General features: G+C 43.9%; 2 protein-coding genes across 2 annotated transcripts; one reads left to right on the top strand and one right to left on the bottom strand.

Moving 5' to 3' along the window:
- Nucleotides 1-5,832: 5,832 nt before the first annotated feature.
- On the top strand, nt 5,833-8,762 carry LOC123190967 (probable arabinosyltransferase ARAD1). The gene is made up of 3 exons (XM_044603704.1): nt 5,833-6,518; nt 6,937-7,190; nt 7,934-8,762. The coding sequence occupies exons 1-3, from the start codon at nt 5,891-5,893 to the stop codon at nt 8,483-8,485; spliced, it is 1,434 nt and encodes a 477-aa protein (XP_044459639.1). The 5' UTR covers nt 5,833-5,890; the 3' UTR covers nt 8,486-8,762.
- A 51-nt stretch (nt 8,763-8,813) lies between these two features.
- On the bottom strand, nt 8,814-10,598 carry LOC123190969 (probable phytol kinase, chloroplastic). Its single transcript, XM_044603707.1, has 6 exons — nt 10,222-10,598; nt 9,789-9,856; nt 9,576-9,707; nt 9,364-9,479; nt 9,147-9,261; nt 8,814-9,062 (listed from the first exon to the last, which is right to left on the bottom strand). The coding sequence occupies exons 1-6, from the start codon at nt 10,495-10,497 to the stop codon at nt 8,867-8,869; spliced, it is 903 nt and encodes a 300-aa protein (XP_044459642.1). The 5' UTR covers nt 10,498-10,598; the 3' UTR covers nt 8,814-8,866.
- Nucleotides 10,599-13,149: the final 2,551 nt, after the last annotated feature.

The raw sequence follows: 13,149 nt of genomic DNA, 5'->3' as shown, positions 1-13,149 counted from the left end.
GCAATATGCATTTACGACGGACGACCAGAAACTTAATTCTTTATTATATATACTAGTACAAATGCCCGTGCGTTGCAACGGGCATGAAATCTTGCAAAACCTGTTTCATTTGTCATTAGGTATAAAAAATTTTAAGTTGAAATTGCTGTGATTTGTTAACCAGTCTCCACTGATTTGAGCCTACCAGCGTGATAACACACACCGGCGGGACATGGAACCATGTTTTACAAAGCTTATTCACACATCCTTCCTTAGCCAAAACATGACCCACCCAGCAAACCTTGGACTTCGCGAAGTCCTGAAGAAGTTCTTTGTCATTACGCACCATTTCTTATATCCACTTTTAATAAACGTCACTATTAATGCTACATTGATTATTGCTTCTCGGTTGAATTTTGGTCGTTAAGAAGCCATCTTGGCATTCTTCGCCTGATTGAAGAGTAGTTCATGGAATAGTTTCTGAATTTGTTTTCTTTTTATATTTTCAAAAAACTTGATTTTGTTTAATAAGCATAAATGCTTTAATAAAAATAATTTTTTTGAACATTTCCAAATGCAATTTGTTTTTAAATGGAACAACTTTTGTGAATTTTGACCACTTTTTAAAAAGTGTGAATATATATAACGGTGTACTTATTATAAAATATATTTTTACTATGTTGAGCATTGTTTGGTTGGGCATTGTTATTCTTGTATTTTTCATTATTTACGCTTGGCCCAAACAAAGCACTAACATAGACACTCCACGTATATGGCGGGGTACGCGCCAGCGGTAACGAAAGCGCGAACCCACACCCTCCCCCGTGCCCTGTTGGGCTGGCCCATGGGCTGGGATGGGCGCTCCCTATTTTTTCTGTTTTTTTAATTCTATGTTACAGTAATTCGGGATTACAAATAAGTTCTAAAATTTCAATAAAATTGTGAGTTTTGAAATGTCAAAAACAGTTCTTAAATTCAAAAAATTGTCCATGATTTCAAAAAATATAAACATTTTTCATTTTAATGAATATTTTTTCATTTTGATAATAATGATGAACGATTTTTAAACTTGAAGAACAAATTTTAAATTCGGTAAATATTTTTTGAACTTGATGTTAAAAATTTATATTCGAAAACTTTTTTTGAAAAAATGATGAACAAATTAAAATTTGATGAACATTTTTTTAAATGATAAAATTTTGAATTTTGGTAAACATTTATTAAATCTGATAAAAAATTGAATTCGATGAACATTTTTTACATCAATAATTTTTTTTTGAATTCAATGAACAAAAAAATCTTTGTGAATTTGAAAAGAAATTTCACAAAGAAAGTGAAAAGTAAATATGAAAAGATAAGAAAGAAAAAGAAAAACAGAAAAGGAAAGGAAAGGAAAAAAGAAAGAAAGAAAAAATGAAGAAAAAAACAAAAATGGGCCGACCCATGAGAATGCCCAGCACGGTGCGCGCTACCTCGCTAGGACGCACGGTACGCGCCTTATGGGATTCCCCCACAGAAAAATGGCTTTCAATCAAAAAAGGGAAATGTCTGTATTACAATCGACTGAAATTGAATTGGACTTCCATCAAATATGCCAACCAGTAACAGTATGACAACAATGGAGAGAAAAAAACTTGACTGGAAATAAATTGGCATTCAATCATTTTTTTCAGTCACTACAAGCATGTCACGTATATGTATGATCTATGTGCTTTATGATCCATGAGCAAGCAATGAAAGGGCCCAAAAAGCAACACTGCCAGGTCAGTGCCCTCACGACCTTCTCCGGGTTATTGACAGTTTTGTTTTCTTCACAACACTTCTGAAAGAAAACCTGAAATTATCATGGCATTATCAAGGATCTAAAGTTGATACTTGTGGAAGAAACCCCTGAACACAAACATACAATAAATTCAACATTAGGCTGTCGTAAAATCATCATCAACCTGCTGTACAATGATCAACACATGATGAACTAATCACATACGTACTAAACATTTCATCGTCATGAAGCTTTAAATACAGTGGCTTCAGTTGAAATTTACAGTACACTCACTATCAATAAACAGTAACTTTAAAGTGTATCACAAATTCAGCTTTGATGAATTTTACAGTGTTCATTTTACTAAAATTCCAGTCAGTAACAACAAGATCACAACAAAGATACTGGAACTTCAGTAAAAATAAGGAGAAGCAACCAGTAACCGTGTGTGCTTTATGATCAGATAAGAACGAGAAAGAGGATGGAGGAAGAAGGAGACATAATAGCTACACAATCAGGAAGGGAAACTTCAGTCACGCCAAGAAGACAAACTGCATGTCAGTACTCTCACAATCTCCTTCAAATAGTTCTTCCAGTAAAAAAAGATCAATACCTAAGCACATCATCAAAAGATGTCTAGAACACTAATAGTTCAGAAAAATGTAGCACTGTAAATTCAGGTAAAATCTATACCAGGTCACTATAAAATACAACAATCACAACCTTTAGGCTACTACTATAAATTACATAAGTTATAGGGATTGTAAATCTTCGAACAGGGTAGTGTAAACTCAAACATGAGGTCACTGTAAATTCAAACAATCAAAAAATTATAGTGCGGTAAATTATAGAAGCTATAGAACAGTAAATCCATCATCAGGTTAGTCATCAATTAACTATAACTTACTATGAAAACAAAAAGGTAGAGTTCTATGAATACTATAGTACTGTAAAATCCATCATAGCAATTCAAAAAATTCTAATAAAAAGAACTACTATAATATACTAAAATATACATTCAGACAAATTCATGTGATCAAGCATTCTATATGAACTAACTGTACGAACAACAATGACACACTATATGATGTTCAGGAGTTTACACTACAAACTGTGAATATGAAACAACCTGACTATCCTTTTGGCTACTGTACAGTAGCATGGTTCAGTTCAACCGCTTGACCAAAACAACTCCAAATCAGTATTGCTCGAGCAGTTTGAACGATGTGCCTTGGCTACACTGGCGGATGTAATTCCGGTGAAGTCGGCTATGGAGAAATTCCTACCAGGTTGGCAGAACAGCGAGATTTCCATGGCTTCGGCAGAACGGCAAGATACCAATGTCGAGCACGACGAAACGACACAATTGGGCTGGGCTTCGGTCGAGGGAGTAGTTGTGTATTTATATGTGTGTACGGCCTCTGGAACAGCCAAAGCAGTCCCTGCAGGACACCCCATGGGCGCGGGAAGGATTGGATCAAGACAAAAACATTGCAATCCATTATGTAGAAGGCAAAAGAATAGAGATAAAAACTACCAATACATATGTTTCGAAAGTGAGTCACTAATAAGATGAGAAAGCTAGGATGCTTGTAGTAAAATATATATGCCTTTCATTGCTACACCTGCCATTATCTAGAATGAGAAAGTAAGTCATATCAGTAAATGTTGTCTGCCACACATCATAAAGGAACTCAGTTGATTAAGTAGCTATATATGCGCATGAAAAAATTCTAGGCTGCAAAACCAAAGAAAACAGGAAAGACCAAGACACACAATTGATCCATTACATGAGAAGTAATAGGATATTATTGCTCCAGTTTATACATGAAGCCCCATTGTTCAGTTTACATGGCAGTTTAAAAGCAATAGCACCAGCTCATACTATGGAAACCTAAAGAGCAGACAACAAAATTACCCATTTACATAATCTAACAAACTTTAAGCTAGCAGTCCTGTGACCGCAAGTTTATTACTATGGACATTTTCTTGTCTACTTCTAATATATAATGGGCAAGCACAATTTCCAGTATAGGATATGCATACGCACACAAATGTGGACTAAATTTCATCGGCTAGAAGCAATATATCATGTAAGCGCAGAGTAAATTGATCCAAGGTCAGAGAACCAATGCCAGGAGGCATTCTACAAACTGTTTGTAAAAAACCATAAGTTAAACACACTCATCTATCTATCACAGACCAAACATTGCTTCTACCTTTCAAATTAACCTGTTGTTACACACATGTTCGCTGAATAGATGCACCCTAAAAAAAATCCTACATTTACTTTCTCAAATAGAATTGCATTTTTCTGGTTGTCAAAATAGGGTGAGCAACAACTTTTTTGTCAACATGATGCCCTCTTGAAAATAAATTAAACCTGTCCATCAGTTATTTGTGAACTACTTTTCAGTGCCTTCTATTGACGATAAGTGAGACAAAATACATATGGAACTTAATAATTAGCAGTTTCATTTTGACATACTGTAGGATAACTCCTCAAATTTGAGTAATTGCCTAAATTTTGAAGAAACCTCTATGTCTTTTAAAAGTGTATCATGTGTTTATTGGAACCTTGCAACTCCACATCAGAATAAGCTTTATGCAGAGGGAGATCAAGCTTGATTAAATCCTAACTGTAACAAAAAATAGTTGATCATTCTTTTCATTACCTATTGTACTTTCACTAAGCATGTAACAGGTATTCTTAATTTATTGCAGGTATGGCAGTGCAATTCTGAATATCAAGTGGCTGCAGATATGAGGCAAACTGAAAACAAAGAGCTCAGTCCTGGTGCAGAAATAATATGCATAAATTCACCTACTAGCAGACTCTTCAATCCAGGTAAGTTAGTTAGTCCAACAGATGATTAAGAAACATATGTAGAAACACATAAGGCAATCAATTATTGTCGTCAATAAACAAAGAAGAAACGATCTGATAAAATATGTATCCAACCAAATAAGTACTGTAATTGTAATAAAAGAATCGGAAATAAGACAACGACCTGAGTTTTGCTTCTCTATCATATCAGCTCCACCATGGGTGAGGTTCTTGCACGAGTACCGCCTCAGGCCCTTTGCAGCTTTCCATCTTCATCATCTTGACCCTGAAAATTTTGAAGGACTTCAGAAAATGAAGAGTTCAGTTCTGAACTGCCGGAAAGGCTCCAACACAGATCATGCTTGGGCGTTAATGATTCAGCGACCCGAGACGGCAAGGAGAACACTTTGATGATGAGGTGAACGCCGACGGTAAGAAGAGAATCCTGTAGGCGTGGAGCATGTAGTGGACAGGCGCGAGGCAGGCGATGAGGGCGCGGAGATGGTCGATCTCCGCGTCGAAGCGGCGGAACTGGCGGAGCTCCATCTAGACATCGGCCTTCTCCTTCTGCAGGCGCCGCATCATGGCCATGGCATTGCTGGCGGCGCTGGCCGCGGCGAGGCGCTCCTCCTCCATCTCGCCCCACAGCGCCTGCGGTCTCCTCCTCCGTCTCCTCCCTCGCCGCCCCTCTTCCTCCCCATCCCCGCCCTGCCCCTCTGCCTCGCCGCCCCTCTTCCTCCCCATCCCCGCCCCGCCCCTCTCCCTCCCCGTGGACTCCTCCTCCACCTCGACCCTCGCTGCCCCTCTTCCTCCCCGTCCCACGCCCGCCCCTCTTCCTCCCCGCTCCCGCCCCTCTCCCTCCCCACGGACTCCTCCTCCGCCTCCATCCTCGCCGCCCCTCTTCCTCCCCGCCCCTGCCCCCGCCCCTCTCCCTCCCCGCCGCCGCCCCCGCCCCTCTTCACGGAGCGCTGCCACCGAACCGCCGCGGACGGCGAGGAGCAGCACGGGCGTGGGGGCGAGTCGGGGACGCAGTCGTGGTCGTCGTCCACTTAAACGGAGGACTGCGGGTTGAATATCCAAAACCTCAGGGACTTTTCTGCAAAAAGTCGGCGACGTACGACCAGAAACAGTAGCTCCTTTATTATTATTATTATTATTATTATTATTATATATTATATATTATATATTATATATATATTATTATTAATTATTATTATTAATAGGGGAGATATAGAGATAGAGATACCGAACTGAATTTCGAATTCAGATACTAGAAAGTTCAGGCGAAGCGTGGCACGGAGGGCACCCCTCTCCCTCCCACCATGCCGCCGCCTCCCATCTCAGGCGAGATCCGGCGGGCGGCGATGAAGCGACCCGCCCTGCTCGCCGTCCCGGCCGTCCTCCTCCTCTCCCTCTCCTTCCTCCTCCTCAGGCCCTCCATCCCGCCCTTCCCCCTCCCCTCCGCGCGCACCACCGACCCTGACCACCACGGCCGCCGCCTGAGCGTCTACGTCGCCGACCTCCCGCGCGCGCTCAACCATGGCCTGCTCGACCTCTACTGGTCGCTGCCCTCCGCCGACGCCCGCATCCCGGCCTCCTCAGACCCGGACCACCCGCCGCCGCGCGACCACCCGCCCTACCCCGCCAGCCCCCTCATCCGGCAGTACAGCACCGAGTACTGGCTCCTGCGCTCCCTCCTCGGCCCCGCCGCCCCCGCGTCCGCGGCGGTGAGGGTCGTCGCCGACTGGAGGGAGGCCGACGTGGTGTTCGTGCCCTTCTTCGCCACGCTCTCCGCGGAGATGGAGCTCGGCTGGGGCGCCACCAAGGGCGCCTTCCGCAGGAAGGAGGGGAATGGGGACTACCGGCGCCAGAGGGAGGTCGTCGACCGCGTCACCGCCCACCCGGCCTGGCGCCGGTCCGGCGGCCGCGACCACGTCTTCGTCCTCACAGGTAATTAGGCTGGGCCGGTGGGGAATTGTGAATCCTATCCTTGTAAAGTTGTAATGCACTAATCCAGAGAGAAATTAGAAAGAATGTTTGCATATTGTGAATCAAGGTTAGCATAGCTGGTTAAGTTTCATGGTTAGCATACTGTAAATTAGGACAATGTCAGTGTGTGTGTGTATGCCTATTAGCACAATTTAGTATAGGATAGAAATACTGTAATTTTATTTGCACAATTTGGTATAGGACAGAAACTTATATTAGCACAGTTTTGTAAACGAGAGAAACATTGTACTTTTATGCAAGTGAAGTGATGCAGAATCATTTGGTGTATTGTTTTTCTTGGTGAAGATTGATTTGCCTAGCAGCTTATTTTTCTTTTGGATGCTCAGGTCATGTTAAATACTGAGGCATTCTTTGACAGACCCTATGGCAATGTGGCATGTCCGGGCGGAGATTGCTCCTGCAATTCTACTGGTGGTTGATTTTGGCGGGTGGTACAAACTCGATTCAAAATCTGCAGGCGGCAACTCTTCTCATATGATACAGCACACTCAAGTGTCATTGCTGAAAGATGTTATTGTGCCTTACACACATTTGCTACCTACCCTGCACCTATCAGAAAATATGGATCGCCCCACCCTTCTGTACTTCAAGGGAGCCAAGCACAGGCATCGGGTTCGTACTATTTATCATAAAATCAAGCTCCTGTTTTTCGCATTATATTTGGAAAGGTTTATCTGCTTTCTGGATCACATCTTGTGCTTGACTGTAGACTTGCACTTCATCATTAATTTCATAAAAGAGCATGCAAGCACGTAGATGTAGCGTTTGTCATTTACTTCTTGAGCCTGGGTTACATCGTTTTTATCTGTAATCAGCTTTGAAATTCCTGAAATTGTTTATCACCTATGTAATATCTGAAACTAGCTCTCTAAATAAAAGGAATAAGTATATGGTAAATGGTTTATTCTACTTCAAAATCTTCCAGGCCTTGTTATATGTGAGGCTAGCTTTTTCAAACATAAATGTTTGGCTCTCTTTTTGTATCTATATTTATTCCAGGAAGCATCATCTGAAGCATTGTGCCTAAAAAAACACTGAAAACCATTTTGCTTTCAACAGGACTATTTATCGCTTTATGCAGTGTACACTAGTAGAACTCCTGAGGTTCTTTGTAAAGATCAATAATGATAACAGAAACACATATTAAGCTAAGACTAGGTTGTTCCTTTGATTTGTACTCCCTCTGTCCCATAATGTAAGATGCTTTTTGACACTACACCAGTGTCAAAAAACGTCCTACATTATGGGACGGAGGGAGTATATCTGAGTGAAGTAACTAACTTCAGCCTAGCTTATACTGCTTGCAAAATAATAATTAAACCATCTATCTGATCAATCCGTTTATTTGTTTTCAGGGTGGTTTGGTGCGTGAAAAACTGTGGGAGTTGATGGTTAACGAGCCTGATGTTGTCATGGAAGAAGGTTTTCCTAATGCCACAGGACGTGAACAATCAATTAAAGGGATGCGGACATCAGAGTTTTGCTTGCACCCAGCTGGTGACACCCCAAGTTCATGTCGTCTATTTGACGCTGTTGCAAGTCTTTGCATACCAGTCATTGTCAGCGATGACATTGAGCTTCCTTTCGAAGGGATGATAGACTACACAGAATTCTCCATTTTTGTGTCAGTCGGTAACGCAATGAGGCCCAAATGGCTAACGGACTACCTAAGGAATATCTCCAAGCAGCAGAAGGATGAATTCAGAAGAAACCTGGCTGGAGTCCAGCATATCTTTGAGTACGAAAACAGTCACCAACATAGCAAGGTCTCTGCCCCAGAAGATGGTGCTGTGAACCACATATGGAAGAAGATTCATCAGAAGTTGCCGATGATTCAAGAAGCAGTCACCCGGGAGAAGCGGAAGCCTGAAGGCGCGTCCATCCCACTTCGGTGCCATTGTACCTGACCATCTCTCTTAGTCACCGATCCTCAACGAAAAGCTCAGCTGACTGCAAGTCAATTATTATTTTTCCCTGGTAGTTGCAAATATGAGCATGTAACTGTAGGCAGACACTTCTTCATCCTTTTTGCACTATTTAGGAATGATTTCCCATATTGCCCGATGAGTTGTTGTACGGGGTTTGTTTGTTCACTGAAGAAATTGTCCATTTGAAACGAATAGAGAAGGCTGGATACGGATCGATGTATATTGGTACAAATTGTTGAAAACAAATGTTTACCTAGACATGGGTGTCCTGATGCCTATTTTTTTGCTTCAAAGGGGAAAAGGGGGATGAGAAACTTCTGGTGCCAGTACAGGAGGAGCTCAAAACATTTGTTCATATATTCAATGTGCTGTGTTGCCAAACAACAGAAAGGCTACCAACATGGTGGCCAAGGGAACAGAGATATTGTCATCTACAACATCAGTTACAGGAATACACTCCACTGCAGTGGCTGCCAGCGCAACGAGAACGAGTTTACCAATCGCCTGATCCCAGCTGACTTGAATGTAACCAAGCCACGAGAAATAGGACAGCATCCTTCAACAAGAAAACAGAGAGAATACATCAGCAACGCATGCGAAATTCTGTCAAGGCAACAGGAGTGCGCCGCAAGAACCATACAGTGCAGATAGCAGGAACCCGGAAATGAACATTGCGGCGCTCCCGACCCAGCTCTTCTTGTCGTTGAATGGCAGCTTCAGCGAGCCGAACCTTCTCCCGACAATGTCAGCAAAGCCTGCAAAGCCATGATCCAAGCAGGTGCAGAAACTCAGCGAAAACGAACAGATGGTCAAGTTATATTGGGTGTTACAGAACCTGTGACCCATTTCCATCTTACCATCGCCGCCACTCATCATCGACAAGGAGATGATCCCGATAGGGGAGTCACGCCAGAAGACTAGAACAATGATCAGTAGCACGATGACATAGTACAGAGGACCTCTCAGCAATTCCCTGTCAGAAACCATAATAGATCGTATCAGGGAGGTGATTTCTCGAAGAAGAATGGACGATCCAAAGTAAATGAGGTTGCTGGTGCATTGGGATTACTCTCGTTTTCCTTCACGGGTCACCGATTTTACTAGAGCTTCGTCCGAGTAGAAGCCGAGCCCGTAGGTGAGAAGCCTCGCGCAATTGAGAAATGGGACTACCGCCGCGAAGAACCTTGCACCGGTCGAATTGCTGCAAAACAGGGCATGTCTATCTTAGGAGCTCTGTTGTGATCTGAAGACGTAAGGAAGTTGGATACAGTTGTAGGAGTACCTGAAGAGTGGCCATGAAGCCATGAAAAAGACCCCGGATAGCACATGCACAACCTTTCTGCTCAAGCTCTGCCTTCAATGGTGACAAGTACCACACGTTAGCAACCAAGCAAGGAGCCAAACGAGGCAGTTATTAATCAATTCGTGTCTGATCAATCGAAATAACTAGACCATTTTTTTACTGTACATGCTGAGATTCAGTCATTAGATTAGAGCAGTGGCAAGCTGACAGCAGGAAGCTCAATCTGGGCGACCTTTAACTGAATCAATTTCAGTAACCTCCCTAGTGATTGATGTTTTTCTAGAAGATCAGGGAGGCTCTCGTGATTGATGTTACTAGTTGAGTTCACTGTTAGTAAACAGATCACACATCGTCAGTGAGTTGCTACCACGTATTAATGGGAGGTCGGGTGAGGGAGCGGATTGCACGAGACCTGCTGGACGAGGCGGCGCTCGGTGAGCGCGTCGAAGGCGCGCACGAGGGAGTAGGCCCCGGCGGTGACGAGCAGCGTGGCGCCTCCGTCCCGCAGCAGCATGGACGCCGCCGGCGCCGAGGCCGAGGCCGCGAGCGCCCCCGCCCCGGCCGCGGCGACGAGCCACCGCCTCGGCCTCCGCCACGTCGGGGCCGTGGCGAGGTCGGGGGCGGAGATGGAGCGCGCGAGCAGCAGCGAGGTCGGGGAGGAGGGGAGCGCCGGCCGCGCCGCCGCCATGACAAGAGAAGAGAAGAGAAGAGAAATGGGCGCTGGAGGGAGACAGAGACGCGACGAGGGAGCGGGCGGGGAGGCAAGCGGATTTGTCGGGGCGCGCGCTCGGGGATGGTGATTGGATCGGAGGATATTTTTCCAACATGATTTGATCGGAGTAGAGTAGGAACAGTGGCTGGTTGGTTGGTTGGACGCGGCGGCGGACTTCCCGTCTTTTTTTTTTTTTTGAGGGAAACCGTCCCGGTGTATCTAGCGGCAAGGCGGGCGGGCGGGGCCAGATGGACCGAAGTGGACCAAAGTTCTAACCTAATAATAACCAGCTTCGTGAACCACCTAACAATGTTGTAACTAAGAGCATGGTTAGAGCATTTCCAGCGTCTATCCGCAAACCACCCACATACGATTCGAAAGCCATCAAACGCGGTACTGTATCGGTCCGCGGCGCGGTCCAGACGCAATTTCTTCCGTAAACCGTTTGGAAACTTTGCGGGAGTTTGGGCACACTAAACATCGCACTCTGACCCCTCTAGCCCATCCAAAAGGAAGGCGGGGGGCGCGGTTTTGTAGCAACCTACATTGCGTCCACGCCAAAATCGGCTAAATTTGGTGTTTTGACCCTTTTGCGAAAGTTGAGCCAGATCCGACTCCGGATTAATTTTTTTCGAGATCTGACCCTTTTCCTACCAAGAGGGGCGATGGTAGTAAGGTATAACAGTCTACTGCCAAAGCTCTTCTATGCAATACTCCACATTCTTTTTTCGTGAAGTATATTGTGGCCGAAGTACATAAATGAATCAAACCTACTGCCTTTCTATGCAACACTCCTCATTCTTTTTCCGTGACACCAGTGGATATCTTGTCTTTCATAATTGGCTCATACAAATCCTTTGCAATAATGGATGTCTTCCATCATAGGTTCCATAGAGAGTACTTGGAAGAATCAAGTTTTATCATGTCACTTTTCATAGCGTTTTTTCAAAGCTCCTAAGCAAGCTCCTAAGAAACCACACTTCTGATGCCACTCTGTTGGGAATTAGCACACACATGTGGTCTGAAACTACAACGGAAACAAAGCAACACCATCTCATATACTAATTCAAGGATTGTTGCTTAGCACGAAAGAAAACATATGCATCAAACAGATAGTGAATACTAGGTTTAGTTTGAAACTAGGACATGTCCCGGGTGCAACCATCATCCAGGTAGGACAAGTGCTAGCTAATTTCAGCAAGCAGGTAGGACAAGTCCTATGTACTCTCAACCCGGAATTTCAATAACAATCATCAACACATGGACACCAGATTTTACATAAAAAATCCTCAACTTTAGGGAAAAAACCATGGGCCAAAGCCACCGAATCCTCTTCCTCAATTATAAATGTGTGATATAACAAGTTCTTCTTTAGGTAACACTAGAGGCTCTCACACATCAAGATTTCTACATCATGAATAGTAACAACAAGATTTGGGACTGCAAGATCGAGGGATTGGAACAATCTCACCAAATATGATGAAACCGCAGCTTGACTCTCTCTCTCTCTCTCTCTCTCTCTCTCTCTCTCTCTCTCTCTCTCTCTCTCTCTCTCTCAGGGCCGGCTCTGGCCCAGGGCAGTAGGGGCGACGGCCCGGGGCCCAGCCGAAATAGGGCCCCATATCTGGTATAGAGTATGTACGTATAGGACATAGTAGAGGGGAAAAAAGGCCCATCTACCTAGGGCGCACAGCTAGCCCAGGAAGGTAGCCAGCCACGCACGGAACGAAATCGTCCTGAATCGTCGTTTCCTTTTCTTTCCAGCGATTCTCGCCCTGATTCACGCACTGAACCGTCGCCGTCTCCTCCAGTCATCCTGATCCAGTCTGGAGTCCCTAACCGGCCGATGGCCTGACTGCATCATTGAAATCCCTAGTTCCCTGATCACGTTGTGTCCGTCTCAGCAAGAAATTGTGGGAAAGATCAAGATCAAGAGGTAATCTCAGATCAAATTCTATTTCTATGAAACCGTGGTGGGCGACTCTATTTTCTCGTGCTATATGTTCTTAGTCTAAAATCTCAATCCGGTGTCTGATTCTTTCTTTGCATCGCTCATCACTTGCAGTTGCATCCATTGGTAGTGTAACCATGTTGCCTAAAAAGCATCCATCTGGTCATCAGAAAAGAATTAACAAGAAACGAGTAGAGAAGTTGATTCGATCTCAGAGAGGGGCTATGAATAAATTCGTGTTGAGGAAGGACACTGCTACGAATTCTACGCAATTATATATCACCAATGGCGAACAACCAGATCAGACTGAGAATGCAGTTGAGGAAAATCGTGCCGATGTTGATGCCAATCAGAACACCGGAAATTTTAGTGGCCATGGAAACATAGATGAGCAAGCTTCTTCTTTTGATATTTATGATCCTAGAACTTGGAATATTCTTGACAATAAATCAAGAGATATTCTCATTGAAAAAGGACCTACAAGGGAGTATAATCTTGTGTTTCCCATGGATAAGAAAGGCAGGCATTTTTCATATGCGTACTACTCAAGACAACTAAGGAATGGCTGAAGGAAATATGCCCTAGAGGCAATAATAAAGTTATTATTTATTTCCTTATATCATGATAAATGTTTATTATTCATGCTAGAATTGTATTAATCGGAAACATAATACATG

Source organism: Triticum aestivum, chromosome 2A (assembly GCF_018294505.1).
Source record: "Triticum aestivum cultivar Chinese Spring chromosome 2A, IWGSC CS RefSeq v2.1, whole genome shotgun sequence".
NCBI classification, from domain to species: Eukaryota; Viridiplantae; Streptophyta; class Magnoliopsida; order Poales; family Poaceae; genus Triticum; species Triticum aestivum.
Note: the sequence above shows the minus strand (reverse complement) of the source record. Positions and strands in the feature narration are given on the sequence as shown.

Bases quoted from the DNA above. Each gene is read 5' to 3' on its own strand.
- LOC123190967 (XM_044603704.1), top strand. From the start codon at position 5,891: ATGCCGCCGCCTCCCATCTCAGGCGAGATCCGGCGGGCGGCGATGAAG. The intron at 6,519-6,936 runs GTAATTAGGCTG...ATTCTTTGACAG, and splicing joins CCACGTCTTCGTCCTCACAG to ACCCTATGGCAATGTGGCAT. The intron at 7,191-7,933 runs GTTCGTACTATT...ATTTGTTTTCAG, and splicing joins GAGCCAAGCACAGGCATCGG to GGTGGTTTGGTGCGTGAAAA.
- LOC123190969 (XM_044603707.1), bottom strand. From the start codon at position 10,497: ATGGCGGCGGCGCGGCCGGCGCTCCCCTCCTCCCCGACCTCGCTGCTG. The intron at 9,857-10,221 runs GTCTCGTGCAAT...CATTGAAGGCAG, and splicing joins AGCGCCGCCTCGTCCAGCAG to AGCTTGAGCAGAAAGGTTGT. The intron at 9,262-9,363 runs GTAAGATGGAAA...ATGGCTTTGCAG, and splicing joins GATGATGAGTGGCGGCGATG to GCTTTGCTGACATTGTCGGG.